Here is a 20,017-nt window from a genome sequence, read left to right as displayed (position 1 = left end):
CTCCATCACTGCTGTTTTGTGTTTCTAGCTTTGGTTAAAAGCAATAATATTCAATAGTAAAGGACTTACCAATACTGCATACTTTATGCAGTACTTTATGTATACTTTATGCAGTATTCCCTAATATGAAGTACAGATATGAGCAGTAGTCAATTAGTTGTTTTCAGGTGTTTGGGATACATATCTAGAACTCAGGGTTTGGCTGTACAGAGTAGAATTAGCAGTATTAATGTGATCATATTTCCACACGTTTGCAGACCCAGACAGATTAAAACCTGTTGGGAAAATAATAGGTAACTGAAATTTGAATCAGAGTGGTATTATCCTGTCCTGTCAGAATTGTTGATGAGAGATTTGTTCTGTAGCTCTAAAGGACACTAACAAAGGTATTTGTGTTTTGAGATTAAATGCTTCAGTTGGTTAAAGTACAGCTTGACATTTTTAATTTAGCATAAGTCATTACATATGTATTTAACTCATGCTAATTGTTAAAAACTTATTTAAAAAAAACAACAACCAAGCAGCAGTACAACTTGTTCTACTTGTTTAAGATGCTGTTCTTTAAATAATTGATTATTTGTATTAGGCAGGGTCCTTCTTAGTTGAAACAAAAGCCTTTTGCAGATAGGATTCCCTGTCCCTGCTGTGAGGAAATAATCACATTAAATTAACTTGCAGGAATTCAATAAACTTGCTGTGAAATATGATGATTATTTTTTGCTTATTAGGGAGTATAATAGAGAGGCATGATTGTAGGGTAGTTAGATTATGACAGTTAGATTAAATGAGCAACTGAACAGTATGCATTTAGAAGGCTTATTTAGCTTTCCTTTTCATTTGACACATGACACTAGCTGAGGTGTTTCAAAAGTAGTCAAAGGTAATGAAAAATTACTTTATGGACTTCCTGCATAAGCCAGTAGGGAGAAATCTGGGGTGAAATGGAACTGGTCATTTCTGCAAATTCACCAATCTAAAATTGACAAAGAAGTAAAATATTTAAACTGTGTGATGATTTTGCAAATGGTTCAGGAATTGTAAAGAAATGTGCATTAATGCAGCTCTCTTCATTTCTCAACAGGGTGCTGTGAAAACCATTCTTACTGGCTTTCAGAACATACTTAGTCAGTCAGATCCCTGCTATAAAGGTGTGTATTCCTACAGTTCTAAAACGTTTATATTTTGGATGGGTATGTGTATAACTCAGGATTATCTACCATAGGTCAAAACTGAACTATTAAGCAAAAATGATTTGATGGCCATTGTGAACTTGAACTACAAAAGACTACAAAAGGGGAGTTCTGAGATTGGTCAGCACCTTCATGCAACAAGTTATTGGTGCTCATAAGATTAATTGTGTAATCGTGTTAATATTTGCTTGATGCTGCAGTCATTCTACAAATTAGGATTTGTCAGTAAAGTAAATTTCTTAAATTGAGGCAATGTGTGTGGGACTGGTTTGTTTCTGTGAATGTATGTGGGTCTAATAGATGCTCTGTTCCCTGTAGAGTGCCAGACAGTGCTGCTGGAGCTGTTGGTTGCCATGGTGAGCAGTAGGATCACAGCTGAAGAGCTGGCCTTATTGATCCGTCTCTTCCTGGAGAAGGCACCTCCCACTGTAAGTGCTTCCTCAGTTTACATTCCAGTGAACGGCCATAAACTATCAAATACACTTTTAGCAGGATGCACATATTAAGACTAGAACCAAAGGATGGAGTACTTGCATAATGTCTAAAAAATCCTAATGTACATCATTTCTATTGGGCATTTTAAGATTCTTCATACTCATTTTTATAAGTTCACATAAGTGGTAGGACTTGAACTGATGATAACTACTCAAACATCTTCAGGATTACACCACAAATCCAGAAATCTTGATATGCTCCTGCTACACATCCACTCACTTGGATGATTGAAACTTTTCATGTACTTCTAGAGTTTCAAAGATGATGTATTTAGCTATTCCTGTCTGCTGCTCCTCTCACTGTAACTCTGATGTTGCACTGCTAAATTGACGCATCATAGTTTCATAGTTTCACTCCAGCCTGGCTCACTGTAGTTTCCATACTGTACTGTAGTTTCACCCAGTTCTTGTTTTCACCTCTTTTCAAGGAGATCTTGCTGAAAGGCCTTCTCCAGGTGGTGGAGGCTAACACAGATACAGAGCCCTTGCACTACCTGTCCTTCCCTATGCTCCTGGATGTTGGCCTCCCAGGCACCAGCATCTCTGTAGGGCCAAAGACCAATGGAGTGACCGTAGCCAGAGCAGGAATGAGCATGCTGTGGAGGGGCAAGCTGTGTGCAAGCAGGGCCGAGGGCGATGGACGGCCTGGGCACTTGCGTGCTTCCCCCTGGCACATTGCTCCCCTCCACCTTGCTTTGGTGGGGCAGAATTGCTGGCCACACATGGCCAGTGGCTTCAGTGCCTCACTCTGGGTACGAGTCATGAAGAATGAGGATGAGGAGGAGCGGCTATACAGAGGTATGAAGAAACTTCCACAGGTGTTGGTTTTAGTGCTTTTGCCTTTTCCTTGCCTTATATGAGTGATGATCCACCCTGCATTTTTTTTGTTGTTCCTTCATTGATTTGTTTTATTCACTGACCACATTATTTGCTTGCACCTTTACACTCTTAACAGTGCAGCCACATTTGACTGTGTATGTTTTTTGTGACTGCATATTTCAGGTGAAGAGCTGAGACGGGATGACGCGGTCCAATATGGGGCCTCTCAGTTGGATGAATGGCAGGGGGAGAAGGGCCTTCTACATGTTCTCTCCTTGGGCTCCAAAGCTTTGATGCTGCAGGTCTGGACAGATACCTCTACTGGAGCCTGCACCTTCAGGTATCATGCCATAAAAGATGTGAATTTTGTCTGTGCTAGTGCTTTTCAGAATATATATTCCTGGTGTTCCCATTTTGAGAAAGGTTGTTTTATGGATTAATGATGAATGAGCTATTCTACTGGATTTCTGGTTGAAGGATCTGCATTGATCCCAATGATGAGATGAAAGCTGGTCTGTTGGCTCAGACTGAGTCTGATGAGGGATTGCTGACTGCAGGCCACTGGCAGCATTTGGCACTTACCTACACACAGCAGCCTGAGGGCAAGAAGAACATTCGTGGTTGTGTGGTGCTCTGGGTGTGTGGCATCAAGTAAGTGAGCTGTAACATCCCACACAAAAGCTGATTCGATCGATTTGAATAAACAATGCAAATTTCTAGACTTGTATTTTTTGATGACTGCATATTTAGCCAACCACATAACTTTAAAAGACTTTGTTGACTGCAGTGCATGATCATTTCTTGTGTTTCTCTAACATAAATGTAATTGTAAAAAGATTTTGGCGCAGAAGCTAGTCAATGCTGAATTGATATTCTTATAAATTAGTTTAGGGCAGCTATAGAGCAAAGTAGCAAGTAGAATCTTTGGGTGTTTCTGTCTAGTTTGCATTTATTTAACTTGGTAACAACAGTAAAATACAACAAAAACTACAATAAATTCCATCTGTACCTCCCTCAGAAAGTGCAAGGTCTCACTGGACTACACGCTTCCTAGGAAGTCCAGTCTGTCATCTGATAGTAACAGGACCTTCTGTATGCTGGGTCATTGCCTAAATGCTTCAGATGAGCTGCCTCAACTTGTGGTCCCACGCATGGATATGGGCACCCTGCTCCTGTTTAATGGTAGGACTCCTTGATGCCTCAGAGGTCCTCTTCCACAACCCCAACCATCCATCTTTTTGAGACCTTGTTACATCTGGGTTTGTTTTTGTTTTTTTTGTTTTTTTTCCCCCATCTTTTGTGAACCTTGGCTTTTATTTTACATGTCATCTTCAACAAATAACCATATATTTGTTCAGTTTGTGTTGGTGTAGTCTACCATTGTGGATGATTGTGAGCTTTTTATTTTTATTTTTGAGGTGCTAATGCTGATGTGTTTCAGGTAGCACTGTGTTGCACTACATCAGTGTGACACTATGCCTCATGATTAGCTTGACCAGGTGAGGCCATCACAGATGTGATTGAACTTATTGTTGTGAGTTGTACCTTACTCGGGTATATTTAGGAGGTTGACATTCTCCATAAGGGGAGCTAGTAGCACTTTAGTATGGAAGAGTCATCCTTGGCATTAGTAATAGTGTTCTTGTGTTTTGTTTTGTTTTTTGGCAACAGTAGACTTATCCCATTGCAAGCATGTTGTGTTTATTTCACTACTGAATGGCTATGTTGGCACTTGTTTGGTGTTGTGTAATGTTCCTTTCCTTTCTGTTCTATTCCTTTTACCCTGTTATGTGGGACTGGACATCTTTTTCAGTTCTTTTTGATATTTTGTGATTGCTGATGGGAGGGAACTGGTCACTGTTTGTTTGTAGCTGGTGTGTCTTCTACATTCCCACAAACAGAGAATGCTTCCTGAGATAATGGCTATACTGTTGCTTCTAATTGGCTATGAATGATCCTAGTCTGGCCATCGCTAACCTGCCAAATGCAGGAATTGCAATTGGAAGGATAAATGTCTCCTGGAATTCTTCGTTGACTTCCATTTCTGTCTTAACATCAGTGATCATACACTTTTTGTCCCTTGTTCCTATAGCATGTTTGATCTCTAATGGTAATTAATGGTAATCTTTCAGATCAGTTTATTATGGAAGATTACCTCTGCTAAATAAAAAGCAATACTTGAAGGTAAACTTTTAAAAGTGCAATGATAATTATTTACATTTGCTTTGCTTTGCTGTAAGCATTTATCATATCACAGTTAAAACTACTGAAATGGTTGTTTGGCCTTTTTTGGAATTTTTGCATGCATTGAAAGGCAACTGTTGCATCATTCCTAAATTAAATTCAACATTCTTGTGCCATTATGAAAGACTTTGCACAACAGGGTAGATCATGCAATAGAAGTGATCCATATAAATACAATGCACATTATACACTATATTGCCACATGTATTACTCACCCATCCAAATAATTGAATTCAGGTGTTCCAATCACTTCCAGTGCCACAGGTGTATAAAACCCAGCACCTAGGTATGCAGACCACTTCTACAAACATTTGTGAAAGAATGGGTCGCTCTCAGGAGTTCAGTGAATTCCAGCGTGGTACCGTGATAGGATGCCACTTGTGTAACATGTCCAGTTGTGAAATTTCCTCGCTACTAAATGTTCCACAGTTAACTGTCAGTGGTATTATAACAAAGTGGAAGCAATTGGGAATGACAGCAACTAAGCCACAAAGTGGTAGGCCACGTAAAATGACAGAGCACGGTCAGCACAGTACGCAGAGGTCAACTGCTATAGACTGCCAAACTTCATGTGGCATTCAGATTAGCTCAAGAACAGTGAGTAGAGCGCTCTATGGCTGAGCAGCTGCATCCAAGCCTTACATCACCAAGTGCAGTGCAAAGCAGCGGATGCAGTGGTGTAAAGCACGCCGCCACTGGGCTCTAGAGCAGTGGAGACATGTTCATTGGAGTGATGAATCATGCTTCTCAGTCTGGCAATCCAATGGATGAGTCTGGGTTTGGCAGTTGCCAGGAGAATGGTACTTGTCTGACTGCACTGTGCCAAGTGTAAAGTTTGGTGGAGGGGGGATTATGGTGTGGGCTTGTTTTTCAGGAGTTGGGCTCAGCCCCTTATTTCCAGTGAAAGAAACCATTAATGCTTCAGCATACCAAGATATTTTGGACAATTGACTTTGTGGGAACAGTTTGGGGATAGTCCCTTCATGTTCCAACATGACAGTACACCAGTGCACAAAGCAAGGTCCATAAAAACATGGATGAGCAAGTTTGGTGTGGAAGAACTTGACTGGCCTGCACATACTTTATATAGTTTAAAGTTATGAAGCATTTTTACTGGCCACACTACATTAATAGCAATTTCTGTCCTGTATTGAACAAATGTTAGTTAAAAATAGGTTTATTAAAATTTAATGACCACAGATGTTGGTCTCTTCCAAGGCTCTCTCAATTGTTGTCTTTAATATCAGTAATCAAAGCCATCTGCATGCATCAGAGTAGAGTAACTCAAAAATGCTGTGTGCATAAGTATAGGGCAGTGGTATCTCAATGGTTAAGGTACTTGACTTGTAATCGGTTCAAGCCCCTCTGTTGGGCCACTGAGCCTTAACCCTCAATTGATCAAGTTGTATTCAGTCATAATTGTAAGGTGTTTTTTTTTTTTTTTTAAATTAAATTATTTTTTTAAATTATTATTATATAAAAGCGTCAGCTAAATGCTGTAAATGTAAGTATTCATGCCTTGTGCTGTGGAAGCTTTACACAAATGAAAGATAACTACCTATGCTCAAATGGTTTGTTGTCACTTTTATATTCTAGGAGTTGTTTATAGCTTGGTTTTGCAGTTAAAAATGCATACTTATGCTGTATAAAATGTTATATGAGGCAGTTTTTATATTGTTTAATGATATTATATTGAAAATTATATCAAACCTGAAAACATGTATAGTTAAACCCTTAGGCCACACCTGATTTTCCTGTTTTGCCAAGAATTGTTTCTCTTTGTTGTTTTAGGCTCCAAAATCAACACTGAGGAGGCTTTTTATCTTTATGCCAGTGGCCCTGACCTCACTTCCATCATGCCATGCAAGTATGGGAAGCCCAGCGGAACACTCTCTAAATATGTTACACAGGATGGTCTTCAGTGTGAGCAGATTCGGGAACTACTGATGAGAAGTTCTGAAGTAGATGTGTCGCTTCTTATCGTAAGTTTCAAACTGCCTCAAGATTACATACAACATGACCTCAATGTGACATGAGCTTATTGAATCTTTTTGTATGAAAATATTATGACAAGAATTACTAACTGAAAAAATGTTTGCATAAGTATCTGTCCCTTGTGCTATGGAAGCTTTACATAAATGAAAGATAACTAGCACACAAACTGGCTTACAATTAGCATCTACCTGTAAATTAATTTTTAAATGTTCACCTTTGGATAAATAGATAAATAAATTATAAATAAATATTTTCCCCACAGTTTTACCATGTGTACACTGTGAAACTGGAAAGCTGTGAAAAATGAAAACCAAAGAGAATTCTAAGGACATTAGAGATAATGCTGGATATTCACAAGATAGACGAAAGCTACAAAGTAATATTCAAGTATTTCAATTACCCAGTTAGCACTGTTGCATCATGTGTGAGGAAGTGGAAGCTGTATCATACTACCCAGGCACTGCCTATAACAAACTCAGCATCAGAGCAAGATGTGGGTCACTGGCCATTCATCAGCAAACACCATCCCAACACTGAAGTATTGTGGTGCCAACCACATGTTGGGGGCATGCTTTTCCTAAGCAGACATCTTGTTAAAAGTATTGATGGGTAGTGCAAAATGCAAGGAGATGCCGCAAGACAACCTGCTTCAGTTTGCTAAAAAAAAGTAAAAATAAAAATAAAAAAGCTTGGGAGAAAATTCAGCTTCCAGCAGGACATTGATCCTAGGTTGAAAAACAAAAAGGTGCATGTTCTACAATGGGCAAGTCAAAGATCTCAATTCACTCTAGAATCTATGGCACTATATGAAAATTGCGGTCCACGTGGGGAAAAGAGCAGCCTGTATGAAATGAAGCAAATATGCATGGAAGAATGGGTGAAAATCAAGTGTCAAGGGTATGTAAAACAAGTAGAAATGTATCCCAAGAAATTTGACACTGTTGCAACAAGGCATTGTTCTACCAAGTTCTAGTCTGAAAAAGCTAGTAGCATTTTTTTTTCTAAGAGCTACTGACATGTTTAATAGTTTGGAAAACAGTACTGACTAGAACAATCTGTGTAACTAATCTAGACAAATTTGATGACTTTTAAGAGGGTTGAATACTTTTTCAAGGCACAATGTAAAGCTGTCTCCAACCTATGATGCCTTGAGTGTAACTGAAATGTGCAAGTCTTTGTATGAAAAGAAACCATTTAGATTTGTGCAACACAGATCTTGCACAAAACCTGTGGCATACATTCTGTGTAATGCAGCTGCAAGAATATTGTACAAGAGATATGAAAACCTGTGAAATACATTACATGATGCCCTTGAATGACACAAGCTCCATACCAGTCATTATAGAAAATAGTGTGAATACATGATGAAAATATGATTCGAAATATCAGTTCCAAACTACCTTATTGTACTTGTACAATGAGATATTTTATTTTGTTCTACAATTAAAAACTGGTTTTAACCAGTTGAAGTGGATATTACTGTCATACCCTTAGAATAACAAGTGTCAATTTTGTTTGAGTACTCAAAACACAATATTGCTTATTGAACTAAGCCCTCCTCCACTGATGTTATGCTTTAATTAGCAGCAGTTGTTCCTGGGATTCACATGCAAATGTATTGTGGACTGTGTAATTATGGAAATTATTTGTTTTATTTGTTTTATGATAACAGTTAAAGTCTCCCAGTGATTAAAGTGCAAGTGACTGTTTGCTCAGAAGCCATGAGCAACCTGTAGGAATTGATTTAACATTACCTCAATGACAAATCTTACATCCTCTGGTTTCAGGAGAGCCTGGCAGTTGTATACTCACCCAGCAGCCCATCTGTCTACACCATCTATGAACCCGTCATCCGTCTGAAGGGCCAGGCCAAGACACCTGTCCCTACCCAGAGGCCTTTCAGTGTTAAAGAGGCACAGAGCTCCATGCTTGAGCCTCCTTCACTCAGGAGTCTACAGGCTACCCAGCCCCATGGCCTCCACAGCTGCCTCCATATGATTGGAGGCACTGGTGCATTCGTCTTCCTCTTTGCTCGGGTAATTGACTCTCCTCACAGACCTTGCTAAGCGGTTTGGAATTTTATCATTTTTGACATGTTTGTCTGGCAAACTGGTGACTTTACCTAAAACACTTTTAGTGTGTATAGAGGTAATTTTTCATATTTGTACACTGGTTTATAGAGTTAACTGTGTAATAGTTTAATAAAGCCTCTTTCTCTTCCTCTTTCTCAATTAGGTGGTGGAGTTGAGTAATTGTGAGAGAACTCAAGCACTGGCTCTGCAGGTGCTGTTGTCGCTTGTCAAGTGTAATCAACATCGCATACACGAGATGGAGTGTTGTCTTGGTTATTCCATGATTCATCAGGTCCTTATCAAGACTAAGTGCATTGTAGGATATCATATTCTTAAGGTGAGCATACATTAAACTTTCAAGACTTTGTAAGCAATAGCAAGAATTCATGTGAAAATACAATAATATTCTCTACATCTTTGCTCAGAGCTTGTAAGTTGCATTAAACAGTGCAGCCTGCTGGTTATGTGTGTTAATGCAGGCAGTTTGTATAGACTCTTCTCTTTATTCATGCCATGCTAGGCTTAGTGTTTAAGTGTAAGTGCACATTTTAGCTTGTCAACCTGTTGCTGAAACAAAGACACTAGAATTTACATATTAGATTGGCTAGAAATACGTAGTTATGACAAATTCATAATTTAATCTTTATTTATTTTTAATCATTATTTATTTAATTCATTTCATTTAATCCAGGGATAATGGATTCTCCTGTTTTTTATGTAGATATCACATCCTATAGAAACATATAATGGCTCGATCAGTTTATCTACATGTTCATTATCTACACACATATTACATCTTCAAAAGTTGATAGTTTATTAATTTTGTTTGTATGGATGCCTATTTAGCCATGTTTTCTGATGATGCCATTTATTAGAGCCTAAAATACTATCTTGAGTACTAACCTAGAGTATTATAAGAATGTTTAAATCTAATGTTGTATCTCCATCAGACTTATCTGATAAAATCTGTTTTTTTTTTTAATACACAGAGTTAACATGAAGTTATCCTGTCTTCTGATAGCTGCTAAATAATGCATGTGTAATGATTCTAATAGTCTGGCCACCTCATAAGCCTAAATATAGTCAGCCAGGAAATTGTTTCTCCTGGCTGTAGAAACCAGTTCAGCTCAATTCACTTCTTTTGACACCATCACAAAGCAGCTGTACAGGCACTCAGGTCCTTAATGAAGAAGAGGCAACAATGGCAATGAAAAGTTCCCTGAGACTGCACAAGGAGAAAATCTTGAGAGGAATCAGAGCTCAAAAAAGAAACTATGCCTTACTGTTGATCTATTAAAACTGTTAGTAATATGAATATCTGGCGATATTGGACAAGTGATAGGAAAAGCTTAAAAGAATTGTGGCTCCATTGCCACACATGCCCATAACTAGTGCCATGGGCCAAAAACCATTGTTTTTGCTAACTCTTTTTCTGTACCATCTATACATCTATGACATCAGGTAATTAATTACAGCTGTGACTGTCCCACACTCTTAAACAGGCCCACCAACATTAGTCCAGCTTTAAGGTTGTAAAGGCATAAACTGGCATCAAATCTTGGCATCAAATGAAGAGAATATTGAACTTCTGTACATCCCAGGAACTCCCAGCCCTTACCATGACCTCACAGTTTCCTTTGAGAACTCCCTGGTATCACCATCTGAAGCTGCTCGTAGCCTAGGCATAACTTTGGACAACCAGTTGTCATTCTCAACTCATGTTTCAAATCTGACCCGGTCTTGCAGATTTCTCCTTTGTAATATATGAAGGAGTCGGGCCTTTCTCTCACAGTAAGCTGCCCGGTTACTGCCCGGTCTCTTGTAATCTCAGAGCTAGACTACTGCAACTCGCTACTTGCTGGTCTTCCTCCAAGAGCCATCAGAGCTCTACAACTTGTCCAGAATGCAGCAGCATGACTGATCTTCAATCATCCGAATTTTACACATTCACACAAAAAAAAGTCGATGCTTGCCTACAAAGCCAAAAATGGACCAGCCCCTTTATACATGATGTCAATGGTCAAAGCCCGATCCACACCTTGAATTCTTCAAACCTCAAATATGGGTCATCTTGAAATACCATGCTTCAAGTCTCATGGAAGACAAGCATCGAGACTATTCTCTGTCCTGGCTACTAGATGGTGGAATGAACTTCTGCTTGCTGTCTGGACAGCAGAGTCCCTTGCAGTCTTCAAACGCAGACTGAAGATCCATCTATTTGTGGATTATTTAAATGATCACTGACCCTGCTCATATGTTGACTAACTAAAACTCTTGTACTTGTTGTAGGGTATTGTTTATTGCACTGTAGGGTATTGTTTATTGCACTGCTCCTATGTTAACTACCTCTAGTACTTAATGTTTATTGCACTGATTGTTGCCTGAGATAGAGCTTATGTATTTTGCACTTCTAGGCATCAGCATTGATCCCTGTATTTCTACAGTATTCTAGTTTAAAGGTAACTTGGATTCTAGCCTACTGTACTGGCTAGGATGTATTCTCTGAGTAAATGACAAGGCACTTTTGTAAGTCGCTTTGGATAAGAACATCTACTAAATTCCGTAAATGTAAATGTAGCATTTTCCTTATTCTAACAATATTTTACCATTTATACCAAGGATTATTTACCTGGTTTATAATGTTATTTAAATGTTGCATCAAAGGATTGAGTCAATAGTGCCACCCAGGTTTTTCACCACTTCCCATAATAGTGAAGTTAATGATGCACTTGAAGTACTATTGATTGGACCAAGTTAGGTAAGATGGAGTTGACACGTAGTCCTTAATTAAGCAGTTCTTGTCCTTTAAATCTGTATTCTGTGCATGTGCATATATCATGCTTCTGAACATGAGACCTTTTACCCTCCACCCCAGCCTCTGCTAGATTGCATATGGCTTTTTGTTTGTTTCATCTTTTGTCAAACGTATGTCTGTTTTTGTTTATTGCCATGCCTTATTCAGGTGGTGTCTTGCCACAGTGATCGCACCACCTGTATGTTGTTATTATTTTGCCTTTATAAGCATATTGCGTTTCTTTGATTGTCAATCATTAGTAATACTGTTATGTTGGCCTTTTTAGTTGTGGTTAGTGTACTATTATATTTGGTTTTATTTTCGTTCATTTCATTGTACTCTTCAGTTCGAGACTTGATTTTGCGTCCTCCTTTTTTCTGCACGTTCTTCAACTGTGACACCCTAGTTCTGGCTTTTATTTGATTGGCAAATATCAGTTTAATGACCAGTGCTACATTTCATGATTTAGTCTTGATTTTCATCAACTTTAAGAATTTTCTTTTCAGTTTATGATTAATGCAAATACAAAATAAAGTATAGCTGAACATTATTTAAAGCACCCTTGATGTCCACATTTATTCTGAATCCACCATGTAAATTTCCATGCTTGCATTGGTAGACTCTGCTGCATGGCTGCTGCTCCGGCACTATTCTAACAGTGGGAGTGGATGGCCAGTGGCATCTGGACACTGAGTCCACTGCTGTGGTGCAGGACCTCAGACTGCTCTCTGAAATACTACTGGACTGGAAGATATGGGCCAAAGCTCAAGTACACATGCTCACAAACTAATGGGCACACATTTCTTTTTATATTGAACCACCATATTTACATGGCAAAAAGGGGAATTATTAAACCATCAATATTCCCCCCAAAAAACAATAGAATGCTTACTGTTAATGTCCTTTGCATATGGTAGGGTGGAGTGTGGGAGACTTTGCTGGCTGCTCTGGAGATCCTGATCAGAGTGAACCATCCTCAACAGACATTCAACATCCAGCAGCTTCTTAAAGGCCAGGTCGTGCACCGCTTCCTGCTCACCTGCCAGGTTCTGCAGGTGAGAGCCACCATTCAGCACCTTCACTTCCCTATTCTCTTGTGAATTCCCTTATACCATACACATAGATGTCAAGAGGAAACTCAAAATGATAGAAAATCTGTTTACTGTGTCTTTGCAAATGCCAAAATAAATCAAATAGGTTTTTATGATAACATTACCTTAGTGATTTTGATATGCCAAAATACCACTGAATGCTTGATATAACCTTGCATTTCAAAAGGATAGACCTGCATGTTTAATTTTTACATTTGTTAAACCGTGGATGCCTTTTTGAATGGTCACAAAACACTAATGAATGTCCAATATAGCAGGTGATGTAACTATTCATGGTTGGTTAGAATATGTTATATTGTAGCCATTTCCAAAATGATTTGCAAAAACTATTCAAGTTTCAAGTGGCCAAGATATATGCCTATGTCATATTAAATCCTTTCTCTTCTTGTATTTCTATAACCACTATCCTCCATTGCCTCTCATAGGAGAATCGGGACGAGCACCTCACTTCCATCCCACAGGAAGTCTGCCTTTCCTTTGTAAAAATCATTCAGGAGGTGTTAGGCTCTCCTCCCGACTTGGACCTGCTGCGACTACTCTTTAACTTTCTGTTGGCTGTGCACCCACCTACAAACACCTATGTGTGCCATACACCTTCCAGCTTTTACTTCTCCTTGCATATTGGTGGGTCAACTTATAACTGCAAGAGGATGGATGGATGGATGGCTGGATGGAGTCTCTGTGCAAAGACTTATTTATCGTTATTAATTAAACATTATTTTTGTCAGTTAACACCTATGTAATTTACCTCAATGATTACAGCTGGAGACATTAGATATCTGGTAGTGAAATGTGTCAACCGATAACATAAATCTCGTATAAACATTTGGCCACACTATATTCTACCAGACGCTTTAATATCTACTAACTTTTGCCATTAATCTTTCTCTCAAGATGGTAAGCTTTACCAGGAGAAAGTTCAGTCCATGATGTATCTGCGCCATTCCAGCAATGGAGGGAAGTCAGCAAGCAGCTCTGTGTTCTCTCTCTCCCCAAACCCCTTTCCTGAAACACGAGCCGAAGGTAACACAGTCACCGATGTACCACATCTGTCCAATCATAGCAGGTGCCAGGCTCAGGCAGACCGGTTGCTAGTTTATGCTAAAATTGCTAAGGTGACCTAAAGCCATATTTATTAAATGATTGTCTTATTATATTATGAAGTAGAAAAGGCATTAATTTCGTATGTAAAATGTTATTTGGATCTATCAAGATATCAGACATGTATTCGGAACAGGAAATCTGTCTGATTGTGTGCACTATCAACAAGGTCGATATTTGTTTTGTCTGACATTTTGACTACTGGTTTCCATCTATATAGTTTAACTTAAAATAGGTGTGCATATGCATGTGTAGAGTCTTTCTTTCTTCTGTGATCTCAATTAAAATGTCATTCTCTGTGCCACATGGCATGTACCTGCACAACTGGCAACTGTTTTTGTATATGAGCTGATTCAGAGCCTGATTGAATCAGAAGCTGTGGGTCCTGGCAGTATTTTAATTAAATGCAAATACTTTATCTTTTTGCTAATAACTTGTATTGCTTCGAAAATAATCCACAAAGCACATGTCCATATTTTCTGCTAGGCATCTGTTATATAATGCCCTGTTTCTGCTCATTCAAACTCTGACAGACACTGCATAGTTATATTTCAGCTGTCAACAAAATTGAAACATCTTGGAAGAAAGAAACAGTGAAAGACTTTGGAATGTCCAAGTTATTTCCCAAATTTATAGTCAACCATGCATGAACTACTTTTTCCTAAAAGAAGACTGAAACCAAACCATTTGAGGGTTGTTTATTTATTTTGGTAAAACAAATGCTAGCTTTTATTTACTAGTGTTAATTTTTAGTTTTAATATTTGTTGTGCCAGTACTTTGCTCACTTAAAATGGTATAAGATGGCTAAAATTAAAAAAGGTAAATAAATTACTGTCCATATCTTTTGGTGTTTAAGGGAGCTTTTGCAAACCTTGGTCACATTCCTAAACTAATGGAATATCTTTGTTCCACAGTGCACCAGCCTTCTTCATTTGAGCACGGAGGGGCCAACCACTCCCTTCTCCCTACCTCTCCCTCTTCTTACTCCTCCCCAGCCCTTGTGGCCCATCTGCACCACCAAGGCTCTGCTGAAGCCCCTGATACAGACAAGGGAGTGATCCTAACGACACAGCAGGCCCTCAGCAGCAATGACAACGGTGATAACGAGAACCTCCTTAGCAGCTGTGAGTCAGTCAAAACCATCTGCGACTCTCAGGACACAAAGGGGATAGAGGACACCCATCATACACCTTCTATGGTTGGGGTGGGGGTTGAGGAGGTCCTCCAGATGCCCTCTGGGTTTGGGGTTGAGGTTGAGGAGGGCCATCAAACGCCTTCTGGGGTCAGAGTTGAGGCTGCCACCCAGATGCCCTCTGTCAGCATGGAGGAAGACCAGGAAGCTCGAGCAGGCAGCTCAGCAGAGGGCAGCGTTGGCACAGAATCAGAGGAGCGCAGGCATTTGACAGGGGAGGAGGCTCTGCGCAGGCCAGACAGCTTAAAGGGCATTCAGTCATTTCAAAGGAGCCAAAGCAACCTGGCCAGCCTAGGCCTGGCCTTCCCAGCACAGAATAGCTCTCTTGCCATTGTTCGTTGGCCCAGTGTGACCGACCGGCCTGCCCCATGTGATGACTGGGAGAGCTACACCTACTCCCCTGGATATGAGAGGATGCACAGCAAGGCCAACTCCACAGGTGACAGGTAGGAGATACTTCAACACTTCCTTGAATCTTCAGTCCTTCACGCACTCATGATTATATGCCTGTTAGTTAATGTCCTAAATGTAACTTTTTTGTTTGACTACTTTGTGTCTTAGTATTGGGGTCTGCAAGTCTCTATTTTACACCTAGGATTTCAACTAATAGTACACATTCCTTTATTTTTAGAAAATGTGTTATGTTCATGCACTGAGAAAATGAAAATGCAGCTTTTACAGTAAACCCTTACATTTTCTTTTTCTTTCTTGTGTTTAGATCTGTTATTGCTTCCAGTTAACAGATCTAAATAATTCAGTTTTGTTTCTGATTTTATGTTTATCATGGTTTTGTTAGATTTAGCCTAAAGGTGTCTCTTTCTTTTTTTTTTTTTACTTTTTCTTAACAGGATTTCAGCCTAAGCCCTTTTGTAAATGTTTACTTGTTAAGTCTGCACTGTGCACGCATTGTTTAAAGGACAGCTATGGATTCAGCTTTTTATTATTTTCTGGGCTCTGGCCACCACCTCCTGTACCACATGTTGTCTGTTAGTAATTGACTGGCACCCTGTTTCTTGTAATGGAGGACAGTGGCTGGCACATGGCTGGCACCAGTTGTAATGTCAGCTTGATGAGGACAATAATGTGGGTAGTGCTGACTGAGGATTGTACTTCCTCCATCTGTAGGGCCAGAACTTTAGCTACAACATTTGTAGATCTTATGCTAAGAATTCGGTGTCACATAAACACGGTCCTATAATTACTTAAACCTTCTTATAAGTAATTGCAGATATTAAAATAACTGTATAATCAAATAAACTTCACAATGTACACTATACCTTTTAACCAAAGTGATAATCATTAATAACACATCATCTCTAAAGATGTATAACTGTGTGTGATTAGAAAACCTTGTAGGTGTTTTTATCTGACTTGTCATGAGATGACAATGAGTCGTGAGTTTGAACAACAAACATCACCTCAATAACATACAAAATATCGTATTTTGTATGTTATTGAGGTGATGTTTGTTGTTCAAACAAATTGGTTTGGTTTGTACTCACCTTTTAGTCATAATGTTTCTGACATGTTTCTTTTTATGTCAAACATAAAAAGTAATTGTAGAAATTTGTAGAAAGTTTCCATGAAGCTACAAACCTTCTGGTGTATCTCCTCATTAGGTTGGCAAGTTATTTATGATGTCCAAGTTAAGAGGAGTTTCATATTTAAAATATTCTTCCGGTATTCATTACAAAAATATTTTCTTCATTCTTATGTGCATGAGGGAGCTGATGTCAGCTGCCTGACACAAAGCAAATAAGTCAATCTGAACTAAATTAAACTAACTAGAACAGCTAGGCTACAGAAAGCCAAACTTAAAAAACAACAACAAAAAAAACACAAGTTATGAAAGTAGTGAAAATTAGTCAAGGTCACATGGTCACTGTGCTGTATGATTTAATAAAAACAGGTCAACTACATTCCTTTGAACCAAGATTTACAGAATCAATTTGGCATTTTATTGTAGTTAATGAAATCAACATTGCCTGTTTTCTTGAGGTCTGGAACGGAGGACTGTTTGGTACTGATCTGCTGTGGGCTTTATGAGCTACTGAGAGGTGTCCTGCTGTTGCTGCCAGATCTCATGCTGGAGGAGGTGATGGACAAACTGATCCAACCAGAGGCCCTCATTGTCCTGGTCAACCACTCCTCCCCTCTCATTCAGCAAGGGGTGATGAAGGTCAGTCCTGTGCTCATTGCAGTTGTTTTGTCCCCTCAGTGCAAGAGAACACCTGTACAATCAGTATGAATCAGAAGCTAATCAGTTCAGCAATCATAATGAGCAATTTTTCAGTAGCTTGATGTGAAAACTATTTAACAGTGTTAAAACTTTACTTATTTGTATTAATTTATGGATATTCCAAGAAAACTATTGCTGTTAATGATGAGTGTTAAACCTTTCACATACTATGCAACACTGATGATGCACTCTCAAATGCTAATGTATTGTACACACACCTATGCAAAATTTAATAAAACTGCTTTTTGAAGCAATAACTTTGGTTTGAACATTAGCAGACCAAAGTATATAACGAAAGTAAATGGTTCCTCAAGCTCTTCCATGCTGAGAAAAAATGTGCAAAAACTCCTTTTTCACAGGATATGTCATATTTGCTGATAGGTTAATTCATACATAACCTGAGGTTATTTTTATCAGTTGTTGTATAGTAGGTAAAAGTCACATGAATTTAAAATAACTAAGGTGTGCTGGTAATAATTACAATACCACCACCTCCCCATGTAAAACTAATCCCATCTCAATAAAGTTTAAATAACCTTAAAAGAATCAGGCAGCCAGGTTGTATAGTGAACAGGGTACGAGGACAAACTAATATTTAAAATCTATTTATAGACTGTACCAGAAGAGCAGTACTTCTACTGAAAATGCTGCCCACTTCAGAAAAGGAGTGGTCAAATGCAGATGTATATTGGCCTCTGCAGAGAGTAGATTTCCTTTTCCAGAAAAGCGGATCCATTCTGGATTGCAAGGCCTTGAACAGGAATCTGGATGAATATACAAAAATATATTCTACTAACCATGTTTTGTTTTTGTTTTTTTCTTATAATTTGTGAGAAATCCCTGTCAGGCCGGCTATCCTTTCTAAAGAAAGACTCATAATCTGATATCTGCATCCAGAGTGCTGGAAATTCATGGGTCTGTCATCTGACCAGCACTCCTTGCTGAGTGCTGGTTTTGTTGTAATATGATTCAGAGTTCTCTTACTTCCTTTGCCAGGCAGCAGGATTTGTTTGTGACATGAGTGGTGCTATGCTTCAGGATTCTGGATCTGTGCACTGTACTGCTCCAAGATTAACTAAAAGAGTCTGTCCTTGTAGTGTAATTCCAATGTTCAGACTTTGTTTCTTGTTAATATTGTTGTAGCACCTGTATCAGACGTTGGCACATCATGGTTCCTCACAAGCTTTCTTCCTCATGTTACGACCCCATCTATGCTGTGAGGTCGTAACAAGAAAAAAGAAATGGGAACGGCTAACAGAATGTAAGTTGTGAAAAGCAAATATTAACAAAACAGAAGCACAAATGGAAGTCTCCTGTATGTTATATTTTACAGAGGATATTATTTACAAAAAGTCTTACTGGTGCAATTTCTTCAGGAGTGACCCAGGCAAAAACAATAAACAAAACCCACACTAATGGAAAAAAGAAATACACCCTAAACAAACCTATAAAACAGCTACCGAAGCAGGAGGGGTGAAGCCAAAGATGAAGTCTAAAATGGGGAAAACGAGGTCAGACAAAATTGCAATAACAAGCCAAACAACCAGAAAACGCAAAACCAACAAAAACAGTCTCCCTTCTTTTCCTCTCTTCCTCTTCTGGGAGGGGCCATTAAATAGCAGAAGCAGTTTGCTGGAAAACCCGGCGAGGAATGGGGCAGAGTCTCAAACAGGGGGAAATCCTGGCAGTGAATCTAGAACACACGCACCAAAAGAACACGGCACGTAACACTCATGCTCTAGGGAGTTTTTCCTTGCCACCATCACCCTTGGCTTGCTCACTGGAGGCTTGGACTCGAACATTTGTAAAGCTGCTTTGTGACAACATCTGTTGTAAAAAGCACTATATAAATAAATTTGACTTTTGACATTTTGCAGTCAGTCTTGCCTGGAGTTACCCCTGTATTGAAGTGTTTTGAAGGTTTAGACTGGGCTAATTTTTACTTACTTAGGACACAGATAATGTAATTGACAGCACTTTCTCCTCTCTCAGTTTGTGTGAGGATGACTGACTGTTAATTGTGTCTCTAAGTGTTTGTTCACTGCCTGTGGCCACTGGATAAATCTGTAGCTGTTTGTCATGGACTTTATTCTCAGAAAGCTTACATTTCAGAGTGGAGTAAATACAATTAGTTGGTTTATATATCTTTGCTCTCTGTGTTTGCCTTCCACTTCCTCACATAGTCATTTCTGATGTGCACAAAGAATGAAGCTCTATTCCAGTCTACATCCTTGAAATTAGTATGCACCTGTATGAGGATGGTGGTGGCTCAGTGGTTGGGGTGCTTGACTTGTGATTGGGAGGTTGCTGGTTTAAGCCCTGCTGCTGCCAGGTTGCTGCTGTTGGGCCCCTGAGCGAGGCCCTTAACCCTCAGTTGCTGTCTAGGTTTGGGCTGCCTGGCAGTATCCTAGCCCACACCCATTGCTGGTGTTGGTGTGGCAGTCAGCAGTGGTATTTTGTACCTCCGTTCTACTGTGGATGATGATGATGATGATGAGTATAGACCTGTGGTATACTGCTAAACTCATATTAAAAACATCAGTATATGATTATGTGGTACAGTTAAAACCTTTACAAATTACATTTTGATGTCATCTTTGTGAGAAAAGTGATCCTGACATCACATTTATCCTGAATATTTTATGGTTTAATGAGTAGTATTGTGATTAAACATTGTATGATTGTTACATGATGTTTACTATAGTTTGGAGTGTGAATATTTAAAAGATGTGGTTACCTGGTTTACATATTTATCATAGACATC

General features: G+C 39.0%; 1 protein-coding gene and 1 long non-coding RNA gene across 8 annotated transcripts in view; one reads left to right on the top strand and one right to left on the bottom strand.

Moving 5' to 3' along the window:
• The window catches only part of lyst (lysosomal trafficking regulator), an 82,145-nt gene that overhangs the window by 33,516 nt on the left and 28,612 nt on the right, over positions 1-20,017 (top strand). For all 7 annotated transcript variants that reach the window (XR_003410669.2, XM_035531776.1, XM_035531777.1 and 4 more), the window contains 15 exons: positions 1,082-1,148; positions 1,509-1,618; positions 2,113-2,482; positions 2,687-2,843; positions 2,981-3,154; positions 3,522-3,685; positions 6,539-6,729; positions 8,530-8,778; positions 8,978-9,151; positions 12,228-12,377; positions 12,526-12,663; positions 13,146-13,344; positions 13,615-13,743; positions 14,737-15,460; positions 17,013-17,193. Coding sequence is in view for 6 of the 7 variants with exons in the window: in XM_035531776.1 (XP_035387669.1) it covers positions 1,082-1,148; positions 1,509-1,618; positions 2,113-2,482; positions 2,687-2,843; positions 2,981-3,154; positions 3,522-3,685; positions 6,539-6,729; positions 8,530-8,778; positions 8,978-9,151; positions 12,228-12,377; positions 12,526-12,663; positions 13,146-13,344; positions 13,615-13,743; positions 14,737-15,460; positions 17,013-17,193 (3,177 nt within the window). In the remaining variant the exon portion in view is untranslated. The remainder of the gene's footprint in view (positions 1-1,081; positions 1,149-1,508; positions 1,619-2,112; positions 2,483-2,686; positions 2,844-2,980; positions 3,155-3,521; positions 3,686-6,538; positions 6,730-8,529; positions 8,779-8,977; positions 9,152-12,227; positions 12,378-12,525; positions 12,664-13,145; positions 13,345-13,614; positions 13,744-14,736; positions 15,461-17,012; positions 17,194-20,017) is intronic.
• Positions 17,163-19,052, bottom strand: LOC113577750. Its single transcript, XR_003410670.2, has 4 exons — positions 18,613-19,052; positions 18,400-18,467; positions 17,873-18,017; positions 17,163-17,245 (listed from the first exon to the last, which is right to left on the bottom strand). It is a non-coding gene; the product is annotated as an uncharacterized LOC113577750 (long non-coding RNA).

Source organism: Electrophorus electricus, chromosome 11 (assembly GCF_013358815.1).
Source record: "Electrophorus electricus isolate fEleEle1 chromosome 11, fEleEle1.pri, whole genome shotgun sequence".
NCBI lineage: Eukaryota > Metazoa > Chordata > Actinopteri > Gymnotiformes > Gymnotidae > Electrophorus > Electrophorus electricus.
Note: the sequence above shows the minus strand (reverse complement) of the source record. Positions and strands in the feature narration are given on the sequence as shown.